General features: G+C 52.6%; 9 protein-coding genes and 1 non-coding gene across 10 annotated transcripts; 4 read left to right on the top strand and 6 right to left on the bottom strand.

The window, feature by feature from the left end:
- Positions 1–1,386: 1,386 nt before the first annotated feature.
- On the bottom strand, positions 1,387–2,963 carry B0T23DRAFT_441044 (uncharacterized protein; the record flags this gene model as incomplete). The annotated part of the gene is made up of 4 exons (XM_062840744.1): positions 1,387–1,657; positions 1,735–1,780; positions 2,098–2,154; positions 2,861–2,963. Coding segments are annotated over 4 exons (471 nt in total), but the record flags the coding sequence as incomplete, so codon positions are not given.
- Positions 2,964–3,830: 867 nt separating this feature from the next.
- B0T23DRAFT_428155 (uncharacterized protein) lies at positions 3,831–4,178 on the top strand (the record flags this gene model as incomplete). The annotated part of the gene is made up of 1 exon (XM_062840115.1): positions 3,831–4,178. The coding sequence occupies one exon, from the start codon at positions 3,831–3,833 to the stop codon at positions 4,176–4,178; it is 348 nt and encodes a 115-aa protein (XP_062694678.1).
- Positions 4,179–4,652: 474 nt separating this feature from the next.
- B0T23DRAFT_129556 (uncharacterized protein) lies at positions 4,653–6,547 on the bottom strand. The gene is made up of 5 exons (XM_062832169.1): positions 6,118–6,547; positions 6,056–6,063; positions 5,788–5,990; positions 5,606–5,731; positions 4,653–5,556 (listed from the first exon to the last, which is right to left on the bottom strand). Exons 1-5 carry the CDS (start codon positions 6,363–6,365, stop codon positions 4,735–4,737), a joined length of 1,407 nt encoding a protein of 468 aa, XP_062694677.1. The 5' UTR covers positions 6,366–6,547; the 3' UTR covers positions 4,653–4,734.
- Positions 6,548–8,068: 1,521 nt separating this feature from the next.
- On the bottom strand, positions 8,069–12,403 carry B0T23DRAFT_441032 (cytochrome P450; the record flags this gene model as incomplete). Its single annotated transcript, XM_062840743.1, has 7 exons — positions 8,069–9,653; positions 9,745–9,826; positions 9,954–10,688; positions 10,765–10,963; positions 11,189–11,323; positions 11,391–11,551; positions 12,397–12,403. The coding sequence occupies 7 exons, from the start codon at positions 12,401–12,403 to the stop codon at positions 8,507–8,509; spliced, it is 2,466 nt and encodes an 821-aa protein (XP_062694676.1). The 3' UTR covers positions 8,069–8,506.
- A 547-nt stretch (positions 12,404–12,950) lies between these two features.
- B0T23DRAFT_404007 (uncharacterized protein) lies at positions 12,951–13,989 on the top strand (the record flags this gene model as incomplete). The annotated part of the gene is made up of 5 exons (XM_062838838.1): positions 12,951–13,132; positions 13,350–13,416; positions 13,537–13,636; position 13,802; positions 13,941–13,989. 5 exons carry the CDS (start codon positions 12,951–12,953, stop codon positions 13,987–13,989), a joined length of 399 nt encoding a protein of 132 aa, XP_062694675.1.
- A 545-nt stretch (positions 13,990–14,534) lies between these two features.
- B0T23DRAFT_404006 (putative cytosolic arginine-tRNA ligase) lies at positions 14,535–16,627 on the bottom strand (the record flags this gene model as incomplete). The annotated part of the gene is made up of 3 exons (XM_062838837.1): positions 14,535–14,976; positions 15,040–16,247; positions 16,334–16,627. The coding sequence occupies 3 exons, from the start codon at positions 16,625–16,627 to the stop codon at positions 14,535–14,537; spliced, it is 1,944 nt and encodes a 647-aa protein (XP_062694674.1).
- A 647-nt stretch (positions 16,628–17,274) lies between these two features.
- On the bottom strand, positions 17,275–19,623 carry B0T23DRAFT_129504 (FAD-binding domain-containing protein). Its single transcript, XM_062832167.1, has 2 exons — positions 19,293–19,623; positions 17,275–19,228 (listed from the first exon to the last, which is right to left on the bottom strand). Exons 1-2 carry the CDS (start codon positions 19,478–19,480, stop codon positions 17,422–17,424), a joined length of 1,995 nt encoding a protein of 664 aa, XP_062694673.1. The 5' UTR covers positions 19,481–19,623; the 3' UTR covers positions 17,275–17,421.
- Positions 19,624–21,623: 2,000 nt separating this feature from the next.
- B0T23DRAFT_336887 (uncharacterized protein) lies at positions 21,624–22,820 on the top strand. Its single transcript, XM_062835815.1, has 2 exons — positions 21,624–22,151; positions 22,251–22,820. Exons 1-2 carry the CDS (start codon positions 21,735–21,737, stop codon positions 22,518–22,520), a joined length of 687 nt encoding a protein of 228 aa, XP_062694672.1. The 5' UTR covers positions 21,624–21,734; the 3' UTR covers positions 22,521–22,820.
- Positions 22,821–22,856: 36 nt separating this feature from the next.
- On the top strand, positions 22,857–22,951 carry B0T23DRAFT_t144. Its single transcript has one exon. It is a non-coding gene; the product is annotated as a tRNA-Pro (tRNA).
- A 496-nt stretch (positions 22,952–23,447) lies between these two features.
- On the bottom strand, positions 23,448–24,172 carry B0T23DRAFT_356977 (Cerato-ulmin hydrophobin family; the record flags this gene model as incomplete). Its single annotated transcript, XM_062836186.1, has 3 exons — positions 23,789–24,172; positions 23,583–23,668; positions 23,448–23,489 (listed from the first exon to the last, which is right to left on the bottom strand). The coding sequence occupies exons 1-3, from the start codon at positions 23,952–23,954 to the stop codon at positions 23,448–23,450; spliced, it is 294 nt and encodes a 97-aa protein (XP_062694671.1). The 5' UTR covers positions 23,955–24,172.
- Positions 24,173–24,922: the final 750 nt, after the last annotated feature.

Here is a 24,922-nt window from a genome sequence, read left to right as displayed (position 1 = left end):
GCTCCTTTCTGTGCGAAGGCGATCTCGAGAGGATGATGGTTCATTCAACCAATTCAGGGGCGTTTCGTTGCAAATGCACTTTTAGCACTACCTGGTCGTCCTATGGAACAAACGTGGGATTTCTACGCTAGAGGTAGGTAGATGTAGGTGTACAACGAGGAGTACTCGATGTCCTAGTAAGCTCAAAATTCACTGGATATTGACAGGTACCTATTAGACTGAAATAAGTAATCACAGCAACCCTTAATCAACGGTTACGAGTAGGTCAAGGTAGTATTCCGACCAATCATCACCTAACCCCGGATTTGACCTGTCAGCCCATCAGCCCGTGCCGTCCGCTATCGGTTGTAGTTGCTACCCTCAGAAACTACAAAAGGGGGCGGTGGCTCTCACATCTTCCATATCTAGCTTTTAAAGCTCAGCCCTATCCTATTGAGACCCTGCTTTTATTTGCTGTTAAATAACTTGCTGGAGGTACTCACACTTGTTCGTAGAGTGATTGGTAGGTCGACATTCAGGTGCATACATACCAAAGTGAGCTGACTATTATTGCACTACCGCAGAAGGACCATAATGACTCATCAATCTATTAATAACGTATCTTTGGCAATCAAACATTAAACCGTTACATGGGGACTCGACCATCAACGTCATGAGAGCGAGACATCACCGAACCCGCGTGAAAACAATTTGTAAGTTTTCTCAGCTGATTATCTATCATGGGATATCCGTTCAGCCGGTGGTTCCATATGGATTCGTACCTCCGCCTCGTGTTAACTGACGGGATCTATGGCTTCATCGTTCGCAATGTGCATTACCATCCACATCACCCATCTACACCCCACCCAGAAGCAATCAGCAACGTCCTCTTCCATCACCACAGTCTACCATCATCGAAAGGGATGACATCTATCCTCTCTTTCCGTGATCTGTCTTCTTAACTCATAATCACCGCTTCCAACAGTTCCTTTATGTGCTGAAGCCAAACCAGATGCTCTCTATCTCGCCCATGGCAAGGGATCTGTAGCATGATTTCGACGGGAACCTAGGTACTCACAAGATGGGCCGCCAGTCCACGAAAAGTACAGGCACCACAGCAAGGAACTTCTCTACCTACCTAGGCAATCTTGCAAGCCCAATTCATTGCCCTGCTAGGTAGTAGATGGGTACCTCCAGGTGACGAGGTTGGAGCGCGTGGGCCGTCGACCTCAACTTGGGAACTACGACTTACCTATCAGCCAGGCATTGATTGACCATACCTACATTGTTAATCATTTGGTCATTATCGTCTGCCCCTACCGTGGACTGCTTGTCCATTCATTCAAACGGCACGAAAGTTCTGCTACATGTACCTTTCAATATCACCGGCGGTCATGGACAAGATGGTAACAGTCAACGTCTTGTCTGCATTGAAACTATGTAGGGTACCTCTACGGAATGTTGATTGCGATTATTGTCCAACAACCACAACGCATGTGCATGTCTGGAAACAGATTTCCCCACTACCTCTACCATAGTTCGAAACGTTGTATTGAAACCATGTAGGTAATCTTTGCAGACGGTCCGTTCCTGATCCCATGTGCCACTGAGCAGACGCTGAACGATATAAATCGGTCTACCGCTGAAATTACCCCATGGGATGAGGCAGAGCTGTAAACTCCTTGAGTTAAATTCGTCAGTATCAGATATGATCATCATCGGATCGGAGGAGCTCATAAGAATCGAGGACTTCACTCACCGGCCTCAGGGGCAGTCTGCGCGATGGCAATGACATCGTGCCCTGGTCTTGGAATCTTGTCTTGTTGAACGTCGTGATGCGAACTATGTGGTTTGTAACGATGGTTGTCGAACTCGAAGCTCCGCAAGCAAAGTACCTAGAAAAGGCCGAGTCGCTTGATGCTGGACTCGACCTTTTCTACCTCTAGGTAATTTGCTTGCGGAGCTTCTCCGCCTTTTTGTTCTTGCCTCATGAGTAGAGAAATCTGTTGGTTCATGAGTTGAGTTAGTAGCCATCCTTAGGTATTACCAGTATCAGACATGCCTGTCATTGACCATGCGCTTCAGGGTGAGTGAGTGAGTGAGTGTGACTTACCGGACGCAGTCCGTAGCTACGCTGACCGTAGGAGGGCTGCTGGTAGCCGCCCTGGCCGCCGGCTTGGGAGCTGGATTGGATCTGGAGCTGGAGTCGGAGTTGGAGAACGCGACACTGGTTCTGGTTGCTCAGGGTAGTAACGGCCTAGGCTCCCCCAAGACCAGAAGTGGTTATGACGGGTTCTGCTCACAACACGAAATATCAGCATCAACTCAGATATCGGGCACAATAGACGAAGCGAGGAATACCTTACCTGGGCCTTGGAGGAACCTAGTTATTGAAATAGGTGGAGTGGAGCTATGTTGATGTTGAACTGTTGAGCAGTGTGTCGTGACCAACTTGCTTGCAGTTGTTGGGAATGGAACTGATGCGCCCGAAGGCGATCGATGAGGGAGAGAGAAAGAGAAGAGGAGAAGAAATTATTTTTGGGGAAGAAGGAGGGGAGGACCGTCTTTTATAGACCGCCAGAGGAAGGAGGGGGAACGAGACGGGAAGAGGAAGGGGTCCACTCGAACTTTTCAGCAACAGCTGTCAAGTTTCAGAACAACAGCTTGCTTGCGCCTGGCAGACCGCCGAAGTCCAGATGACACAACTTGTCGGTACCTGTCAGTGTCTGTAGGCTGAGGCTTTGGCCCTGTATGTCGTCCATTTGCCAGCCATATGGGAGGGAAGTGGAAGGAACGAGGTCGAAGTAGACAGTACGTACATGTACTCGTCTGAGCTACTGAAGTGCGGTGACTGCCCCGTCGTCCAGTCTTCGAGGGACACGTGAGGGATCGAGGTCGACTGATCGGGATGACTGGGACAAACGAGCAAGTATCCCAGGCAGCAGGACGTAATAACACGGGTCTGTATTTTGATGGTGGCGGGACTCGACGGCCACGATGGTGATGATCGAGTGATATGGAACGTAGCCTGTAAACTGTAAAGCAACAAAGTTATCATTATCCAACAACGTCGTCTTGGTATAGCGTAGATATAATCAGAATATCGATGATCTCCAGTACCATTCACTCTGAATAGTTGTGTTGTTCGATGAACTGATGCGTAACCGTGGTGACGGCAGGCCGATCAAGGTTAGGTGAGTGTCAGGACGGATCTGCCTGGCAGCGTCACTCAGCGTTCACAATAAATGTGCGAAATGTGAGCCTGTCAGGTACCAATAAGTGATTGACCACAATGTCACATACCTCTAGTGCCCAAAACAACAAAACAACAAGTGACGACGACACTCTTCTACCTCTACCACACATCACACTACCACACATACTTGGCCCAAAAGCCCGCCTCTTCTTCTCAACATTCAAGAGCGATCTCACAGAACACCCAAAAGCTCCCCTCGCCGGCTTCATCAGTGTCGTTTTCACCAATAGCTTCACTCAAATCTTCGCTCCCAACGTCGCCAAATACCACAGCGACGCCTCAACAAGGTCATCTCCAGAACCACAAGAACGAGAGCAGCCCGTTTTAAAGTTTAACCAGCCCAGCATCCAGCTGTGAAGTATGTTTCTTGATTCTTCTCATCCCCAAGAACCAAACCCGACTTTACCACCCTCCGCTTCACTGCTTCAGTCCACCCCCTCAACTCCCTCTCAACCCCTTAACCCTTCCCCTTCCCCTTCCCCTTCGCCTTCGTCTTCCCCTTCACCTTCACCCTCACCACAGACCCCAAACTTACACTCCCTCTACAGATCCCCGTGATATTTTTGTTCATCTCAGCATCATCAAAACCAGAACCATGGCCCAGGGACACCCATCCTCTCAGCCCCCTCCCTCTCCCCCTCAACAACCCCCTCAACCCCCCCTCCCAACAATCGCCATCACCTCCCCCCCACACCAAACAACCACAACAACATCCACAACCTCGACCGCAACCACCCGCACCACGCCCACTTCCGAAACCACCACCGGGACTACCACCACAACCACCACTATAACCACCACCACCATTACCCGCACCAGCGTCACGACCGCTACTATCGATACCGTCACGGGGACTATTGAACGTGATACGGAAATAACGGAGGAGGGGACGACGTTGAGGATCACGAATGTTACGATGGAGGTGTGGGAGTATGTGGACTAGCTAGGTAGCTACCATACTACCAGCTACCTAGACACCTAGAGGTAGTAAGCGGACTGCTGAGACGGAAGGAAGGGACAGAATGCCTGGGAAGTAAACTGGAGGGGGTCATGGATGGATGAAAAGGGGTTGCGTCGGTGTGGTGGGACGTGGGGTGCTGCATGGTGTCGTTAATTCAGTTCCACCTCTAGGGAATAAAGACCAACGCCCGGCTTGCGCAGTATTCGTGTTGAATTATCGTGGATACCTACGGTGTCGGTGTGAGTGTGATAGGAATGAGTAGTACCTTAAGTGAATAAGGGTAAACGAGGTAAGCTGGGGGCGTAGAATCATTTTCTGAAACTTGGTATTGTTGAGGGAAAAGCAAAGCAAAGCATTGTTGGGTATATCGTATCGTCATTAGTCGTCGCGGTTAGTATCCTCCTTCTCTATGCCTTCCTTCCCCTTCCTCCCCTTGAAAGATCCTCCATCTCCCCTCCCCGGACCCCCCCCTCTCTCTCTCTTCCTTGTAAGCCCTCCACCCACACTTAAAGACCCCTCACCAACTCCCCTAGTGCCATCACTCAGCAGGCTTAACACTCTGCGGATTCCAAAACACCTCCTTGGGATCCCACACCTTCTTCACCCTCCTCAACTCCTCATAATTACTCCCCCAATACTGCTCCGGCGCATCCTTCAGCTCCGAATCAACATACCCCGCATATGTCCCGAACGCGCCCGTCCACTTGGTGATCTGGTTATGGAAATTCTCCAGGAACCCCTTCGACTTCTTACTAAGCGGCAACCCGACGACATAGCTCTGGTAGAACATGACCTTGTCTCTATGCGAATAAGCCGTGGCGTTCATAGGCACATCAGCAATGGCACCGCCGGTAGCATCAAAGATGATGAACCATAGCGGGGTGCCCTTGTCTTGGGAGTCGGTCCATCTGAAAACGTCGGCGATGCCGGTGGTGTTGATCAGCTCTTCACGGCGAAAAGCGAGGGACTTGGAGTAGAACGGCGTGGCGAGGCCGGATAGATACAGGGCTTCGTTTTCGGCGTCGCGAGCGAAAGCCGTGAGCCAGTCGTTGTTACCTACCAGGTCCTGCTTGCCGGGGAGGCGGTCGGGAATACCGCTGGCGCGGTACTCGGCTTCGGTGCCGTAGAAGGTACCGGTGATGATGGCGCCCGTGGGGTTGAGGATGAATTCGGTGCCGAAGCGACGGTCGAGTTTGGGATCGGAGATTAGGTCCTGCCAGGCTGAGTAGGTCGAGGCGACATCGGCGGATTTGCCGAAGATGAAGGTGTAGCTGTACTGAACGACGTTGGCGGGCTCGGGGTGCGTGCGGACGACGAACTCGGTGATGACGCCGAGATTGGAGGCGGCGCCTCGAAGGCCCTGTTTTTTGTTAGTGGTTAGTCGCGAAACAACGAAGAGGTAGGCATACCCAGAACAGGTCAGAGTTTTGGGTCTCGCTCGCGCGCTGAATCTTGCCATCAGCAGTGACCACTTCCACCTCGACGATGTGATCCAAGGCACTTCCCCACATGCGCGACATTGGGCCAAGACCACCCTAGGGAAGATGTCAGTAACCTGATCTATCATGAATCTTGAGTGCTGAGGACCTACAATGGTAGCATGTCCACCAATACCCACGTCCGGGCATACGCCATAAGCCATGGCCCGGCCGCCCGCATCATGTAACCTATCCGTGACATCTCCCAGATGGCTGCCGGCACCTATCGTGGCTTGCCATGTTTTGTTGTCCATGGAGAACTGCTTGAAGTTCACAAGGTCGATGGTAATCACTCCATCTTGACCTCCCCCTAGGCCTACGTCCATCCCAGTCAGCATCTAAGCGATTATTAGCCCCAGTCTGTGTCCCAAAGTAACATACCGTAATTCCTGCATTCCTCATTAGCAATGGTTAACCGCATACAAAAGTTGGAGCAAACTCACCCGAATGAATGTCCTCCTGACTTGGCCTGCACCTTATATCCGTTCTGTGTCGCACACTTGATCACCTCGGCAACGTCGTTAGAGTCCTTAGGCCGCACAACGGCCTCGGGATGTACCTTGATATCGAGATTGTACGGCTTGACCCATGCTAGTTGGTAAAGAGGTTGGCTGGGATATGCTGCGAAGCCAGAGCGGCCGTTGGCAATGCCATTGATGCACGTTTGGAGTGCACTGTGACCTTGTCCCATTATGGCCTTTGTTCCTGATGATGGATTGTGTCCGGGCTAGGTTGACCAAACGAGGGCCGAGTATAGAGAACAAAAGAAGAAAGGAAAGCAAGAACACGCGGTGAGAGTTATAACGGACTTGAGGCTCAAGTGTTTGGAGAATGGGATAGACACGGGACCCGAGTGCCGAGCTGGTCGAAAGGAATGCGTGATGAACGGTGGGTAGGTGGAGTGTACATGGACATGGGAGGTATCATCCCAAGCTAAGAGCAGAGCTGAAGGCATCCATCATGTAGTGCAGGAAATCCGAGTGGAAGGAGACAGTCAAACAAGGCGCAGTGCGTTGACGTTGACCTAATAGCAGGCACATTATAAGGTCAGGTCTGTCAGGGTTTAAGCAGAAATGACTGACGGAAAGCGCCTACAGTTGACCTCAGACGAATAAACGACTGGGAAAGGGTAGGTCGGTAGAGGTAGGCTTTTTTTTTTTTCCACTTGGAGAAGCCACATTGGACGGGTGGCATGACGGAATCTGGTCCGGACAGCCACCTTGAACGCCTTGGCCCGATGTGTGGATGACAGAAGGAGATTCGTAACGGCTTGTTGGATCCGAGTTTGCGGGATGGGAGTCGTCGACTCGTCAGATGAGGCCATGAAGAGTGGATGTGAAACCCATCGATTTTGAGGCTCAGCGGTAGTACAGTTTTGGAGTTGATGGGTCCAGATATCTGGCAGTACATCACGCTGAGTTCCAAAGGGACATGAAGAAACAGCGTCAAAACAAAGAAACCATCACTGGATGGCTCATATCTCTAAAGGTACCTATCCCAAGCCAAAATTGAGATGTGCATATCACGGCTGACATCAACGCCCAGCATCCTCCCCCCAAACAGAATCGACCAAGTAGTGACGAAGCCCGAGATCATAAACAGAGTTGGTTGTGGTTGCCTCGCGCAATGGCTACGTCAAAGCACAGGAAGGGGAGGGGGGCAGGGTCAAGGAAAACAGGATGATGGTCGTTGGGAGACGAGTACATCTTTTGTGCCCAATGAGTAGTCCTCGCAAATGGAAACAATGAAATCCAGGGGCACAAGAAGGCAAACCTGCTGCTGTGACAACGTTTTCGTCCAACAGCAATCCCGTCCGGGTTACTGTACCGCATGGGATGATCATCAGAGTTTGTTTGTTGCATTTTTTTGTTGTTGTGGTGGTGGTGTTGGTGTTTCCATTGCCACCTGCCTGCCTTCGGGTACAACCTCGGTATCTTTCCGAATAGGAACACCGAATGAAGAAGGTAGGCGGTGCAATTTTTTGAGCGGTTTCAAAAACGGAGAGACGAGGCCCAAATCGAGAGGCCAGTGGTTACCTACCAAGCACCTATGTAGCTGGGCAGGGCAGGGGCAGGGCAGGGCAGGGCAGAGTCATGGCATGGCATGGCATGGCATGATGCCCAAGACTTTGGTATCCAATCGCGCGCCGTTCTTCTGCTGCGGTTTTGTGCATCGAAGGTTGAAAGGGAAGTTTTCTTTGGGCTCCGTCGAAGAAGAATACGAAGCCAATGGCCGGGCCGGACGAGGAGAGATGGGATGACGTTGGAAGAAACAAGACGAGTTCGCAAAGAAACGAGGAGGGGTTCGTGACGGGGCATGCCGTGATTGGTCAATAGTCTCCAAGGGGGCCAGTCGCAGGATCCTGGCAATATCATGCGGGTCTAATTGGTGCCATACTAACACTTTATTGGGCTGTGATCGTCGCAGGGCGTTAACTGCGTAACATCTGCAGCTGGAGAGAGGAGTTGCTAACAGTCGTTATTAGCCTATCCTCTCGAAGGGAAAAGAAAGAAGAAATCTGTTAGGGCTGGATCTCGACAAGCTCCCTCCCACGACACCTAAAGATCAAGTTTGTCCCCAAGTTTCACCATCTGTGAATAGCTTCACCATATCCCTTCTGGCCTCGCATGTATACTCTTGATCATCAATATAGAGAAGCAAGTCACATCTCTCACGACCATCCACCAGATAATAAATATGACGAATCAACGACAGAAGTTATTCCACATTCAACGAACTCCCAAACCACAAGCAAGTCCCCAAACACAAAAGGAATTATCAAAGGTCGAGGTAGCTATCCAATTTTCCCCCCTTCACCAGCACCACGTGCACTCACCACCTCCAAGCCCCCGGCACCTCCATCTCATCATCCACCGCCACCCCCTCCATATCCTCCATATCCTCCACCTCCACTACCCGCCTCGTCGCAATCCCCAGCTTCATACCCATCCCCATGATTCCCATCATCCCCATCTCCTTAAAAGGCAACCCCTCCTTCTCCGGCGTCGTCGGCGTCATCGGCGTCATCAACGCCTCCATACCTGTAGTGGAACTCGCATTCGACACGGCCTTGATGCGTACCCTCCTCCCTCTCATTCTTCCCATACTCCTAATTCTCATGCCCTCATCATCACCATCTTCTTCCTTGTAGGGAGTAGTACGAGTAGCAACTCGAAGCTCATCATGTTCATCGCAATCGGAGCTCTCGGCACTACTTCCCCTGAGACTGAGAGAGGGTTCGGAGCCCCAGCTTGCACTGGGCGTTCCGATGACGCTGCCGCTGGCACTGGCACTTCCGCTGCCGCTGGTAGTTGAGTCCAGACGGCGTTCCTCTTGGTGAGTGCCTTGACGAGGGATGTAAGCTTGATCTTGATCTTGAGCATGACCTCGACCATCCTCACCCAAAGCACCTCCACCCCCAGCCCCAGCCCCAGCCCCAGCTTCAGCTCCAACATCCCCCTCCACCTGCCGCTGCAACCCAACACCACTCTGCCACGGAATTTCCTCTTCCTTCTGTCTCACCCCTCCTTCCACCATCCACCCCTCCGTCCTCTCCGTCTCCTCTCTACTCTCACATCTCTCCATCTCCTCCCCCTCCATCGCCTCCTCATACATCTCCCTCATTTTCTTGAGTTTCTCCTCGTCCCTGGGGACCGCATCAAACGGGAACCGACACGGCTTGGCAATCAACAGCGGCGTGTAATCGTTCCAGTGCACCGGCATCTCAACACCCGTCACCGGATCGCGTTTCTTGCTGATGGTAAAAGCCCAGGCCATGCCGCCCATGGTCAAAAAGAGATCTTGCTCGACGATGGGCACGCCTTGGCAGGTGCGGCGGCCGAACCCGAATTGGGAGAAGCCCGAGAGGTTGGGGTAGATGGTGAGGGGTTCGCGGTAGGTGGGGTAGGAAGGGAGGAGGAAGCGGGAGGGGTTGAAGGTTTCGGCTTGGGGATAGGTTTGTTCGTCGCGGGTGATGGCCCTGTGGAGGTGATAAAAGGGGTGTTAGTATGGGCGGGCGAGGGGAGTTGATGGGTAAGAAGAGGAAGGAAAGGAAGAAGGAAAAGACTCACCACTCAAGAGCATGGATCGTAGCTCCGGCGGGGATGAAATACCCATTATAGACATCATCCTTTTCAACCGCATGGGGAATTCCTAGAGGTAGGTATCATCACGATCATCAGCATCTTCCCTCCCTCCCTCCTTCTTCACCAGTATCAACTCAATGAAAACAAAAAAAAAAAAAAAAAAAAAAAAAAAAAAAAAAAAAAAAAAAACATACCAGTAGGCACCGGCGGCCTCCACCTAATAACCTCCTTCACCACCGCCCTCAAAAGCGGCAACTTCTCCCGATCCTCCCACATCGGACACCGCCCCGCCAACTCCGTATCAATCTCCTCCTGCAACCTAGCCTGCCACTCCGGATAATGGCACATGGCCAAAATATAACTCTGAATCGGGCTTCCGATCGTCAAAGCACCCGCAATCGCCATCAGGCCAACAACATGCATTGCCTCATCCGCTGCTTCCTTGCCTTTCTGCTCGTCGCATTTCTTGTTGGTAGAATCGATCGATCCCTGTTCTTCCAAGTAGGTACGAATAAAAGAAGGCTCGGCGCGACCTACGTCCATCATCCTTTTGACGAACCCAATGTTGGAGCGGAACTGTTTATCTTCTAGCTCATGGCGGGCTTTTTCCTTTTTCTGCCAAGGCGAGAGGGCGAGGGGGAGGTGCCGAAGGAAGGAGATCACGTTGGGCAGGGCGCCAGAGGGGGAAATGGTTTCGAGAAGCCCAAAGGTGGTGTGCCGGAGGATTTGGGCTGGGTGGGCGCTGCCCCATGATAAACGCGCGATGGTGCGCGAGGTGAATTGCTCAATGTACTCGATGTAGTTTTCGGGGGATTGGGAGAGCAAGTACAGAAAGCGGTTGCGCTCGAGCGTGGGGTAGTCGTGAAGGGAGGCGAGGGCGGAGGTGTGCATCAGGTGGTTGCAGAGTTTACGTTGGCGTCTCCAGGTGTCTGGTTCAACTTGTCAGTACCTAGGTACTTTCGGGGCTTCGTGGTGGGTGAGGTACGTTGGGGAGAAAGGGCTTACCATTTCGCCCAAGAAGAGCCAGGTAGTCACCGCTTGTCCGGTTATCAGGCAAGTTGGGAATCTGTGGCCGGTCAGAGTAGATGTTTGCTCGTCGGGATAGGAGGTCGTGAGCAATCTTCTCTGAGGAGATCCAGACGTGGGTGACGCCGAACATCTTGGTCTGGTAGATGGGGCCGTAGACTTTGCTCCATTCATGAAACTTCAGCCATGACCCCTTTTCTGGTATATCGTGGACCCGACCTATGAAGGGGAGATCTGAGATGGAAGTTTTGTTCAGTCAGCCAAGTCCTTGTTCTATACATCTTGGAAATGAACAGAAAACTATTGAAAACTCCCGTCATAGTAGACATGTTTCTATGACAGAAGAAAGAAAGAAGTCAACTCACTAGTAGGCCCGGGCAATGGCCGGCTGCCACCACGTAACCTCTTCCTCTCCAACCATCTCTGTGCCAACAACAAGACCACCAACACGGTCAGGAGGGTTATTGCGAAAACACACGGCATGTTGTGTGTCTGTGTCTCTGTTTCTCCTCTCCGAGGAGCCGTTGGCCGCCGGCGGCTGTGGGAAAAGACACAAACCAAATTGGACGGGAAACCAGGAAGCAGGGATCTGACGCCAGAAACACCCGGCTTTGGGCACAAAGAGAGCAATGGAACGCAAAGACGAGATGCAAAGACAGTGAAACTCGAGAGTCTATCCGTGGTCTGCCGTCTTGCTCGGATCCGTCTTCTGTTGGGTAGACGTACTGAGACTTAGTTTCCGGGAGTATGATGGCTGGCTCTCGGACTCAACACTTCGCAGACACAGCCGCACTTGTTCGGTACGGTGGCTATGCGTCGGAGGTTGTATATAAGGACTGCAGTGAAAAACAAAAGGGCGTGCAAAAGACTGTCCGCGCTGAAGGGGGGAATGGGCAGTCAGCGGCTGGTAAATGGCCGGTTTGAATGTCAAAGTCTTAGGAGGTAAGCTCTTCGAGATGAGCGAGGGAAAAGTAAGGTCTTAGTTATGTGAGATCTTACAACGAAACTTTCGGGACACATCTTCTACGTCAATTCGTCTTCCGCTGAGTGACGGGGTTATAACTGGAAAGGTCCGGTATAGATATGGCTTTGCCGGACCTTGGCCATCACCTCTGGGATGATCTTAAGCTTCATGAGGCTGACCTGACTTTCCCTGCCAGCAACAGATAGGGAATCCGCTGTGAACCTCTCATTGAGACTAACACTTGGGAACAGCCTGAATCGCCAATGTAGCTCTAATGCTCACTTGCTACCATCGATGTTGGGGAAAACCCGTTATTATCGAAGAACGACATCATCGTTTTGTCACAAAAGGCAGCAATCTGTAAGGAGATAGAGGTGTAGTGGCCATCTCGATCATTCCCCTTCACGTTGTTGCAGGCCTGCTCCCATCATTAGTCAAGATAGGTTACCAAGAATCTGAGGGCCATGGCTAGCCGCTCAAGTGTGTATGTAGGTGTTGTAGTGGATGTGAGTGACAGTGTCATTCTATGCAGGCCAGCTGCCTGGCCAGGTAGCGTGATGTTCGAAGGGTGCCATTTGAGAGAACAAGTCGTCATCCATCTGCGACTCGTTGAGAGGCTAACATTATCTTTGGCTGGCCCACCAGACCTCCCATGGCGGGCGGCAGGGCAGTTGCATGTTGTATAAAGTCGCCCCGGCCAATGGCCTGACCCTCGCTGAGCCCTAGTCCAGTTGGTGCCACTAGACATGCTGATGTGAAGCCCATAATGGAGTGAAGAATAAAAAGAGGCCAAGACCGCCTTGCCATCGGGGGATCAGGAATGATGGTCGCCTCCGGAGATGGTCGACGATGTCCGGGACCTCATGAAGCAACGCGGCTCCGACGTATGTTGCTGTAAGCTCAACTTTACTCGAGGTTGGAGACTGAAATTTGGGACGATGATGTGATGATATGTAGGTCAATTAGTGACTGCCTTAGGTCATGCGTTCGATATGGTGGATCAGATGCATATCGTTGCGAGGCCAGATCTCTCGAATTTCCGCCGTTGTCAAGTCAATACTCGTCGACTTCATGGATAGCTTCAACACGTTGTCCGGTCACCAATTGGGGCACGATTGATAACTCGTAGTGTATGGCGGCCGTCGTCTTCGCTGACGCCGCGGGGATGTCCGCCTGGAGTTGAAGATGTAGTTGAATAATCATGGGAGTGTCGGTCCTCTGTGACCAGATTCGTCCATGTTACATCAAGTTGTTTGGATTTTCAGACCGGGACGTAGGAGGCTTTGGAGAGTATTACACAAAACCTAGTCTTCTCTCCGCCGGTAGCACACCGTTGAACTTCTCACTGGCCCTGTACGTCAGTAGCCTTAATGGGAATGTAGTGTTAGGATGTTCTCTACGTCAAATCTAACGAGAACGGCATACGAGATGGTATTATAGAAGTCCAGATCCTAGGGATAAGATCAAGGGCGCTTTCCCGGTGCTGCTAGACGGGCGTAATATTGAGGCTAACGGCAAGAAGGGAAACGCACTGTAAGTGTGAGCTGCCAGGCCCTTCTGCTCTCTGCAAGTGTCAATACTGCGACCTTTTTCGCGTTAGCATCAACCAAAGCAAATGGACGGACCCTAGTATCAAGGATGAACTCGATGGCCTCGACACCGAATCGGTCACCAATCCAAAGAATAGAAAGGTGGTAGACGTCGGACTCTTTGGCCAGCCGTCCAGGGCCGTGGAACATGCAGACCAAGCTGCAACTAAAATCACTTCTGAACTCAGAAACGATGAGAGCGAAGTGAAAGATGGATACTGCCAGCGGCTGTCAATGTTGGTTCTCGCATTTGGAGCGGCAGTTGGAAGGCATGGACTGGCATCCGCGGCCCTCGGGGGCGAGTGCATGCCGTCCTGTCGAGGGCTGCCATTGCCGAAGCATGCATGCGGCTCCCCGTAGCCCGCGACCTTCCTCCGTAAGCCTGCCGGTCTTCGGTCCCTGAGCGGTGGCTGACACTGGCTTGACTGTATCCCATTGAGCATGGAACCATGGTTGACATTAGGGTTGATCAGACGGGAGCCAACTCCCAACAGGAACTGAAAATTTGCTTTGGCCCGATGGATTCAATATCTGATGGTGCTCACTCTACTCGGTCCCGTTGCCTCCCGTCGGCGTTTGGCGGATCTGCTCGTCAATGTCAGCATTATCAACATGATTCAGCATATCACAACACCAGGAAACATCGACTAGCTTGCTTGAACTGTTTTTTTTTTTTTTTTTTTTTCATTTCATCCAGACCGTACTCCCAAGATTTGAGTCCTCCTCCTCACAACGCCTTTTTCCTTTCTTCTTTCTTGCTTTTGCTTTGACATTCGAATCGTCATCAAGCATGATGTTGGTCACGCTGCGAGGGTCCAACCGCAATGCTGCTTCAGCTTGCTTCTGCATCTGCTTTGCGTATGTTGCAAGCGCGGAAGCGATGCAAGGTGAGCTGATGTCAGTTAAGCTGCATTTTCCACTCCACCGAACACTGTGTGCATCCAGTTGTCAAGACACTGTTTTTGTGCGTGCATTGCGATGATGGTTGGGGGACAGAATTTTGTCGGACGGGCAACTCGTCGTCCTTCTTTCTTCGTTGATTTTGAACAGAACCGTTGCTTCTCAGATTTGGGTATATAAGTTGGAAGTATCAACGTTCGGCTACTCGCTGTGAAGATGAGTGATGATCGCATACATTTTACATACTAAATCGCCCAAGTCAGCCTATTAGTCTTCCAATCCATGCAACCATCACATCAGTCAGGGGCACCAGGAGAAACATACCGGTCGACAGGGCTCAATCCAATGAGGCGCATGCCGTTAGCCAGGACAGTCTGCACAGCAGTGTACAGGGCCAGACGGGCCTTCATCAACTCAGGCTCGCTACCGACGACCTGGAGCTGGTCGTAGCTGCTGCTGAGCGCGTGCGTCAACTTGAACAGGTAAGTAAGGACAGTGGTGGGCTCGAGAGTCTTGAGCGTGTTCTTGACCACATCAGGCCAGCCGGCCATGTGGCGGCACAGGTTGATGGCGCTGGTCTCGGTAAGGAGAGACAGGTCAGCAGTGGCGAGTTCCTCGTCGGACACGCCAGCCTTGCGCCTGATGGAATTGAGGCGAGCGTGGGCGTACTGCAGGTACGGGCCGGTGTCACCCTCAAACGAGGTCATGGTCTCCATATTGAAGGTGTAGTTGTTGATTCTGCAAGGGATCTCGTCAGCTTGATTTCGGAACCCGACAAGACAACCGGGGAACCCATCTTACCTCTTTCCAGACATGTCCTGGACCATGACGGACGAGATACCGAGAACATCGGCCGTGGCCAAGGGGTCCTCGATCTGGGAGTACTTGTTCTCGTTCTTCTTCATGACCTCGTGCATCTTGTCGGCGACGTCACGGAGAATGTCGTCCAGGAACTTGACGGTACCCTTGCGGGTGGACATGCCAAGGACGAGACCGAAGTTGATGTGCTGGCACTTGTCGGCAATGTCCTTGTAGCCGAGGAGCTCGATGATCTTGAACAGCTGCCTCAAGTGGAGGTCCTGAGCAGAAGCAACGACGTAGATCATCTTGTCGAAGTTGTACTTTTCGTGGCGGCCGAGGAGCTCAGAGATATCACGGGTAAGGTAGAGGGCAGTGCCGTCCCTCTTCCTGACAAGAGGCTTCTCGAGACGCTTGCCCTCCTTGCCGGGAACGAGCTCGGAGAAGTCGATGAGCTGAGCGCCCTTGTCCTCCTTGCAGATCTTCTTCTCCTCCATGAGGTTGCCGACCTTGTTCATGGCCTCCTCGGAGACCTGGGATTCACCCGAGTACTCGTCGAAGTGGATGTTGAGGCGGGCATACGTGTCCTTGTAGCGAACAATGGAGAGGTCACGGAAGCGCTTCCACATGGCGAGGGCATCGGCGTCGCGGTCCGTCATCTTCTTGAAGTAGCGACGAGCCTGCTCGTCCAAGCTGTTGGCCTCGAGAGCAGAGACATCCTCGCCGGCCTCCTTGCGCTTGGTGAGCTCCTCCTTCTCGGCGGTCATCTCGGTGTTGATGCGGACGTAGAGCTGGAAGAGGTGGTTGATGGGGTCCTTCTGGAGGGCCTCCTCGTCGCCATACTTCTCGTAAGCAAGGGCCAAGAGACCGTACTGCTTGCCCCAGTCGCCAAGGTAGTTGATGCGGATGACATCCCAGCCAGCGCCAGCGTAAAGGTTGGAGAGGAAACCACCGATGATGGTGGAACGGAGATGGCCGGCGTGGAAAGGCTTGGCGATGTTGGGGGAGGAGAACTCGACAATGATGCGCTTCTGGCCCTTGCTGGGGTCCTTGGGGTCCTTGAGACCATCGGCCTTGTTGAAACCGTACTCGGCGCCCTTGTGCTGGACCAAGGGAATAACGGCGTTGACGAGGGGAGAAGCCTTGACGAAGAAGCTGAGGTGGATCTGGCTAACGGTGGGCTTGGTGAAGAGGGGATCGGTGTCGGGGAACTGGAGTAGAGGCGAGAGTGTCAGCTACCGTCTGCAAAGCGCAATTATCGCACGGCATCGCATGTCTGTCTGGCTGATGAATGTACCTTGGCAGCCCACTCCTGGGCGAGCTCGTCTGGCTTCTTGCCCTTCACCCTGAGCGAGGGGACGGGCAGGGCAATGTCGCCCTTGTCGAGACCCGAAGTCCAACCGAGGTTGGGGTAGATGAGGGCAGTGTCGACGCCGGTGACCTCGGACAGGACGTTGGCGAGGTGGGCGCGGTAGAGGTCCATGAGGTTCAAGTCCGGGTAGGTGTCGGGGAACTTGGCCTTGACGGCGTCGAGGTTGAGGCCATCGACCTGCTTGACCAACTGGTCAATGGGAGCGGCGACGGCGGTCATTGTGCTGCTGTATGTGCGGCGTGCTGCGCGACCTGGACCTGGTGTTGTGGGAAGGCTGCTGGCGATGCCGGTGGTGGTGTGGTATTGAGAGGAAGCGATTTTGGTGGAGGAGGGGCAATTCCGGAGGTACAACAAGTGGGGGCGGCCCGAGTAAACAAAGGTCGTCCTTCCAGGGCCGAGAAGAGGGGAATTGGGGGCTGCTGAAGACCGAAGCGACTTGAGAGAATGGGGAGCACGCAAAATACCGCGCGAGAAGAGTGCTTGACAAGCCGTCATGAGCAGTGGTTGATCCTTCTAAATAGACACAATTCTTGTTCCCATGTACTATCCCGATCCGATTGGGCGTATGAGTCGTTCTACAAGGCTGTAACCTTGGACTTGTCAGTGACTCAAAATTTCTTTGCACGCATCGCCCAGTCAAATTGACTCAGTGCAGGTTGTGCACGGCTCAGTCTAGCAGGATAGAGGTGTTACAGCCAATGAGGAGGCAGAAAGCTGCTCGCTTGGGTCAAAAGAGGACCGTGCCGGACCAGGTGGCTAGGCGGATAGGGTCTGGCCTGGGCAGTTCTCTCCACGCGGGTAGAGGACGGGGCGCACCAACGCTACCATCCCGCTGCGGGGGCAGGGCAGTGACAGCTTCAGGCCCCCGGGTTTCATCGATTGTTGAGGTCCTCCGGTCAGTCATCGTCAAGTAGGTATCATCTTTTTTCCTTCCGTCTATCAATGGTATCATTTCTATCAAGTACACACGGTAGGTTTGCGTCCTACAATCCTGTACACAAACATCCAATGCATCAAAACGCATACTCCTCCACAAAAAGGCCAATCCCCTGTGCCCCCGTCCCCTTATGCACCGCCCTTTCATCCGCCAAACTGGCCACGCAATTCCTCACCTTCGCAACCAGGCTTGGTCCTCCACAAACCACCACTTTCGTCTCTCCCCCCGTGGCCTCAACCGGCGCTCTAATGAAGGCCGCAATGTCCGGCCTCGTGGTTGAGTAATGCACGTGTGAATCAACGCTAGCATTACTTAGTGGTCGCCGGGGTGTGAGGCTGAAGATTATATCTTCTACGTCTCGCCCGCCGCCGCCGATGGTGTTTGCTCTCTTCTCCTGGTCTCCCGAGGGTTGGATTGAGTCAGGACTGCTTTCCGTTCGGGTCTTGCCTAGGTTACTATCCCAGGATGATGCCCTCGATGATGACTTTTCCTCTGTCCTTTCGCGCTCCCTTGTCGTCGGGAGGATGGAGAGAGGTGGAAGGGATGAACTCCCGCTTTGGGTGATAGCGACGTGAACAAGGAGCTCGATGCCGACTTCCTTGGCGCCATCGAGAAATTCGTGGAGACGCTTGACGTAAAAGTCGATTTCTTCTCCTTGTTTGGTGGTGAGGAGGAAGTCGATTCGCTTGACGCAGTTGGTGCTGGCTTTGGCTAGGAGGTCTTCCAGGATGGGCAAGGTAAACGAAGCGCCGGTGGAGGCGGAGATGAGGATGACTGTTTCGTAAATGTCCAAACGGGGCGGCATGCCGTAGGGCCCGGAGACGAAGACGGTGTAGTTGCCCTTCTTCTCTTCAGCGTGGTCCTTCATCGCGCGCTCATGGAGCCGCTTGGAGAAGCCGCCGTGCTTGCGGACGACGAGCTGGATGCTGTTGCAGATACATGTTCCCGGGAGTTGGTGGGCGCAAGCAATGGTGTATGGATGCGCTTCCATGGGCCCGATGGCCGGCGCCCAGAGGTAAAGATGTTGTCCGGCCTTCCACTTGAAGTGGACATCCTTGATGTTGATGACCGTGATCGAGTCACCAACCGCCTTGATCTGAGCAAAGTGGCCGATCCTCTGACCTCCCTTGCACTTGGACCTGTTCGGCCTGAACTTGACGTTCTGCCACACCAACAAGACCGTCCTGCACGCTCGGTCAAAGCAAAGCGCCCCAATCGAGAACCAAACATTCCACCTCGCGTAAGCCGGAATATGGACATATACCAGCCAGATAAACAACACAGCACTAACCAAGTGCTGCAACACAAAGAACTCATACCCCAACCTCCTCAGTGGCGCAAACCCTGAGATCAACGACCAACCCAACACCGCCCACGCCGCCATTCCATACTTGACCATGCCCATCATCTGCATCTGGAATTCCAAGATGCCGGCCCGCTGCCACTCGGTGAAGAAATGCCATCCATGCACCGCGCCCGTAGCGAACATGGTCCTGCCGACCCACCGATGCAGCCAGTTCAGCCTCTCATGACCGGTCCCGACAATCGACCCAATGATGCTGCACTTGGACGCCAGCAGATACAGCAAGGGCATTTGCATGACGGTGATCCAGGCGTTGCGGAACCCGATGCGCTCCCAGAAAAAGGCATCGTTCTTGATGGCGTTGGCAGTCATCATGCTGATAATGATGGCCCAGTAGACAAGGAGGGTGATTACCCGCCCGAGGGGAGGGGGTGTCATCCACGAGAACCATGACGAGGGGACGTAGAGTTGAGGGTAGCTGGATTCGCGGACGAGGGCGGTTAGGGTGGCCCAGATTTCGAGGAACTGATTTGAAGGTTTTGTTGGGTACTGAACCGAGTTGGCGAAGCGTTTTTGTAGCCTTTGCGGGGTTTAGTATGGTGTGCGTTAAAAAAAAGGGGTAAGGGGGAATAAGCAGAACAAACCTCGTTCGGCTCTTGTAGAGGTTGACTAGACGACACAGGGCCAGGAATCCCAGGACGGCAGCGATGATGTACCAGAAATCATGGGCTAACCCCATGTTTGTACCCTGAAAGGAATTCGGACCTCCCATCGACATACCTCCCATCGACGACATGTCGTGGCCTCCATGCCTGCGCTCCATCCTCTCCATTTTGCTGGTCTTGACTGCCACGAGGCACTCGTTCAGCTGTGATTTTGTTCAATCTTGAGGTCTATTTCGTATTTGGCGATCCTTGTGTCGAGCGCCGTTTTACTTGGGTTTGGTGACGTCCTGTGAAGTCTGGAAATGCGCGTGACGGGTTATGTCATGGTTCGTCTTGGCGGTATAAACGATGATGATGGAGTTCAGGACAAGTGGACCGCTCGAACGAAATGGCTACCAAACCAACACGAGGGGTGGTCGGATACAGTAACGGACAGTTGAAGAGTTAAAAATAATGAGAAAACCGACAAGCAGTAATCGAATTTGCAAAATCGAAGCCAAAAAAGGAAATGTCAGACGACTGTTTTCGATATCTGTCGAGAAGAATAATAGTAGGGTGGGGGGCGGATCGCAGGTCCCTGATGAGCAAGTTTCTTTGGTAGGGAATAAGATCGTGGCGCGGCGTGGAGGGTGCGCCAAGAAATCAGTTTTGGAAGGCACTTCCTTCCTGTTACGGCTGGTTGTTCAACCTGTTCTATGTGCACCCACTCGGGTTTGTGTCTTTGTTTTTTTTTTTAAAGCCAAGAGAATCGTAGTCTCAGTTCTCATAACAAAATGATTTGGAGACCAGACGGTGAATTGCCCGTTCGTGCTTGGCCCAACTGCTACATGTTCCCAACCAAAGGTACTACTGTAGCATTCATGGGGAGCCGCTTTTTGGCCGCGGTCGGGACAGACGAGGCTAGACCCTCGCTCGTCAAGACGACGGTGAAAGAAAGGAGGAGCTCAGGTTGACGATGAGAGTCCAGAATAATACATGTAGCCCTTTGTATCGGTCAACACGGTAACCTCGCGTCCTCTCGAAGCCGCAATGTCTCAACAATCAATCCAACTCGATGCAGTGGTGGGCTCGTCATCGTTTTTGTTTTTATTCAAGATCCGAAGCGGCACCAATCCGTCGCAAACTCAACGGCGCGGACCTGGCTTGATGTCGAAATCGCGAAATGGGATTGGAAAGGAGGAAGGGATTGTCGATGAAGATGGGAAGATGGGAGGAAAGAGCAAGTTTTTACTGGCTCCAAACTGGGCTCCAAGGGGGGTGGACCCTGTCGGCAGCTCGGGCGCTAGTGAGGCCACAACTTGCTCAAACCCACTCGCGAATCTCACGCTTTTACCAATTGGGGCTTAGCGGCGTGCCGATAATACGGCCCCAAAGGGCTAAGCGTGTCAGCATTTAGTGTTGCACAACAGCGTTCTAGTGCAGTTCTACAGCACTGCAATGAACCCCACTTGTTCAACGAACGAACGAACTTCAGGTCAATCAACATCCAAACTTTTTGGACGACAGACAACAGACGGCGCAAACAAAGGCTGTGATATGAAACACAGACAAGTGTCTAGGCAGAGAAGGGAAAACTGGAGGAACGGATCAAGTTACATGGAATTCCGTTCTTGCCTCGTTGGTGGTGCAACTCGAATTCTGCCTTTCCTTTAAGTAGGAGCCGGGAAACATCGTGTCGTGTTTTGCGCAAGTTTGTGGAGCAAGACTTCCAACCTTCCAAACGCACTACTGCGTAGACTAACCAACACACCACATGCGGTGAGTCTCAGATGTACTCTCGGATCTCCAACCCGTCAGCCTCAGACTTTTGTCTCCGGTTGTTTTCCAACAGGATTCTAGCGACACAGGTCATGTTTGCGTTGCGATGATGCATTTTTCCAAACCTGGTGTTCGTCCCATGGTCTGGACTTGGATCAAACGTGGAGGTCAAACACCGAACCCAACGAAAAGTACCTAGAGGTAGGGTTCCTGGAAGACGGGATTAGCGGTCGTACCTGACATTGGATCGCCGCGTGGTTTTGTTCCCCATCCCGTTCTAGGTAAATCCACAATATACATTCAGGTACCAACAACCTCGAATCCAATTGTATTTGTCACTCCTTGCTTTTAGTCCCTCTTGTTCCCGGCACCCGTCCGTCGTGTTGGACCCTTCCAGCCTTCTCCAGCCGCGGCTTGCATCAGTTCCACATCCTGTCGGTTCCGGTCCGGCAGCCTTTACACTTACATATCTACCTCCCACTCGCCTCGCTGCCTACCATACCTACACTCCTCTTCCACTTTTTTGCTCTTCGTTCAAGCCAGTCCCATCACCACCACCAACAACAACAACAACAAAAGCCAAGGACGCCACCACCACCTCCCAACAGAGCTACCGACCTCAACTTTCTTCCTGACAATTAAAACAAACAACAACCGAACAAAATGCGCTCCCTCTCCCTCCTCCCCACCGCCCTCCTCTCCCTCACCACCCTCGCCAACGCCCACTTCCTCTTCAACTACCCGCCCTCCCTCGAAGGCGCCTCGATCGACGAGGACAAAGAACCCAACGCCCCCTGCGGCGCCAAGACCCCCAATCTTTCCTCCGACACCACCACTACCAACTTCCACGTCGACGGCGACTTCATCTCGCTTTATGCCGGCCACCCGCAGTTCACCTGGCTGTACCGCGCCTCGGTGCAAGAAGTCAACGAGGGCAACTGGACGCAGCTGTTCCCGATCGTGCAGCAGAGCGGTCTGGGCGATTTCTGCTCGACGCAGGTGACGGCGCCCAAGGAGTGGGTGGGCAAGAAGGGCGTGGTGGGCGTGGCTGGTATAGGTGGAGATGGGACTTTGTTCCAGGTACGCTACTTACTTTGTAGCTTCCGTTTTTTTTCTTCTAGGGACAGTAATAGGGAGGAAAAAACGAGAGAAAAGAAAGACGCTAACAAATGTAACCAGTGCGCCGTCGTCAACTTCGTCGAGGGCACCAACTCCAACATGCCGAGCGCGTGCAAGAACAGCACGGGCGTCACGGCCGCTTACACCAGCGATGCCGACTTGACCAAGTTGGTCGGTGACCATGTGGAGGCATCCCCGAGCGCCTCGGGTGCCGGTGCTGCCCCGGCTCCTACGACTACCGACAAGACTAAGAATGCTGGTGTCGTTGTTCGTGGCGGAGGCCTCGCGGCGCTGGGTGCCGCGGTTGTTGCTGGTGTTATGATGCTTTAATACTCTGAGGGGAGATAATGAGGAAAGTCGCGGCGGTCCAAGAAAAAGGGTGTTCAGGTCACGATAGATACGGGGAGCAGCGTAGGACGCTGTATAGGCATGATAGTGTGATGTTGTTAATGACCAGTTTTGTATTCCATTGTGTTGGCGATGATCGGACCAAACACCGGAGACAGATCGGCCAGGTGTCAGTGCCCGTCGTGCCTTCCACCGTTGCTGCTCCTCTTGTCTGCCGCTCCAGCCTGTCATCTCAACCTCCTACCTAGGTAACGCTAAAAGTCCTACCCCCGTCTTTGGTACATAAATTTCCCTAACAGACACCTTTCCCCTGGTGTGAGCTCGTTGGTGTAATGGTAACATTCCCGGCGTGGAAATTTCCGCGTCTGCATACGTGCCGCAGGAAGACAACGGTTCGAGTCCGTTACGGGCCATACCACACTTTTTTTAATGCTGTCCTTTTTTGTCTTTTGTGGGCATCTCCTTCAGTAAAAAGCTATAAGCACCCCAGCCTGGACCGGTCCGGACAAGGAAGGTATGTATGTATGCTCTCACTACCCTAGCAACCCCTCGAAGAACTTTTCTTTTTGTTCCATTAGTACTTATCTCCCTTTTCATTTGCTTTGTCGGGAGCCCATTTCGAATGCTTAGGACATTATCACCAGTAAATTGCAAGTCGGTACCCCAATATATCATTCAAAGCCCTTGAATTCCTGACTATTTCCAGACACTCATTACACCCATCATACCAAACCCTCATCAAATTTCCAAAGTTACCACATCGTCCAGTCGAACACGATGGCAAGACAACCAACACCAGCTAACACCAAATTACTCCCCCCCCAAATATTACATGTACAAGACATGATGATACACGTCCTATTGTACAACAAGATGATCACTTAATGACCACCAAACAAACAAACCCCTTTAGAGACCAGCGGGGGTCTGGCAAAGGATGTCTTGGCCGAGCTATTATTGTTCGCTACAAGTCAGCACCATGTTACACCTTTCAACAGCTCTGTCTCGAGCATGACATCAGTCAAGGTAGGCAAGGTAACTCACAATAGGCAAGACGCAGCAGCGAGCGCGCTGGCCGATATCAGCACAGGTAGACTCGAAGTGGGTGGCGTTGGCGACGGTTTCCGGGGCTGTAATGAGAAGGACTTGATTTAGTATTTTGGGTTGGGTTGTTGACATATGGACTGAGGGTATAGTATAGTAGAGCGGGCTGGCTGGCGGGCGGGCTATTGGAAAGTGGAAATACTCACGGTTGGCGCAGTCAAGGTCGGCGATGCCGAGGACATCGGTAGCGCAGCATTGGGCGGTGCCGTAGAGGCCGGAGCAGGGAGTGTATGGGACTTGACGCTCCATAGCCGCGGGAGCGGCGATGGCGATGGTGAGGAGGGAGAGGACGGTGGCGATGGTGAACTGCATTTTGATGGCTGGGTTGGGTTTGGTTTTGGGAGTTGTGTTTTGGGTCTGGTTTGTGAAGTGGTTGGGTGCTTGGTGGTTGAGTTCGTTGCCTGTTGGAAGTTGATTGCTGAGCTGATGATGATGATGATGAGAAGGAAGATGTGGAGAGGATGGAGCAGAGGTCGTCGTCCTTTTTATACACGAATCTTGAGGCTCATGCCGGGGACGAAGTGTTGTTTCCCATCTTTCGCTAGAGTGAACTCAAATGAACTAGTAAACAGATGGACTTCACCGTCCCTTGCTCTGAGCCCTGATCGGCACTTCTCTGAAGACTCAGACTCAAGAGGCGCACCTGCCTGCCTGGTAGAGAACGAATCCTCGAATAGGATGCCAGTTACAACGAAGGGAAGAGGGTGTTGACGTCGTCAACCTCCACTTCGGACTTAGGTTACCTCCCGTTCCTGAATCCAGCCGCACCACCACCATGACGACAAGTCCATAGATGGCATCCATCTCCCATAGCCGGTTGCCAGCGTGGTAGTCTATCCCAGCCTACCACGTGCCGGTGTCTCATGTTGTCCTGTGTTCCAGCTCAGCTGGGCGACAAAGCTAGAGTCCGGCGACGAGAGTTGCGATCAGACCCTGAGATTACAACATGGAATCAATGCTGTCTATACCCTGCTTGTCTGACTTTCTGTCTTGCAATGTTCCGTCGATGTGGGCGACACATATGGAGGCTATATTGCTACGTCATCAGCAATAAGTGCCCATCAATAGTGTTGAGCCGCTCAGACTCGGGAACCACAAACTGTTTTGCTCCTGTTCCAAGGCAATCTTGAAGGCCGCCGACGATCTCCAAACTCTGGAGGTTTGTTGAGGTTGAACCCTTGACATGAAGTCCCAATTGGGCATGTTGCCCCTTGCATGGAGGAGAAATAAATTGAAACCGACGTCCTGTGTCTGCAAGTTTTCTTGCTTTTTCCTCGGGG

This window comes from Neurospora hispaniola (genome assembly GCF_033458365.1).
Source record: "Neurospora hispaniola strain FGSC 10403 chromosome Unknown B0T23scaffold_3, whole genome shotgun sequence".
Classification (NCBI taxonomy): domain Eukaryota; kingdom Fungi; phylum Ascomycota; class Sordariomycetes; order Sordariales; family Sordariaceae; genus Neurospora; species Neurospora hispaniola.
The sequence above is the reverse complement of the archived record's forward strand: the minus strand, read 5'-3'. Positions and strand labels throughout refer to the sequence as shown.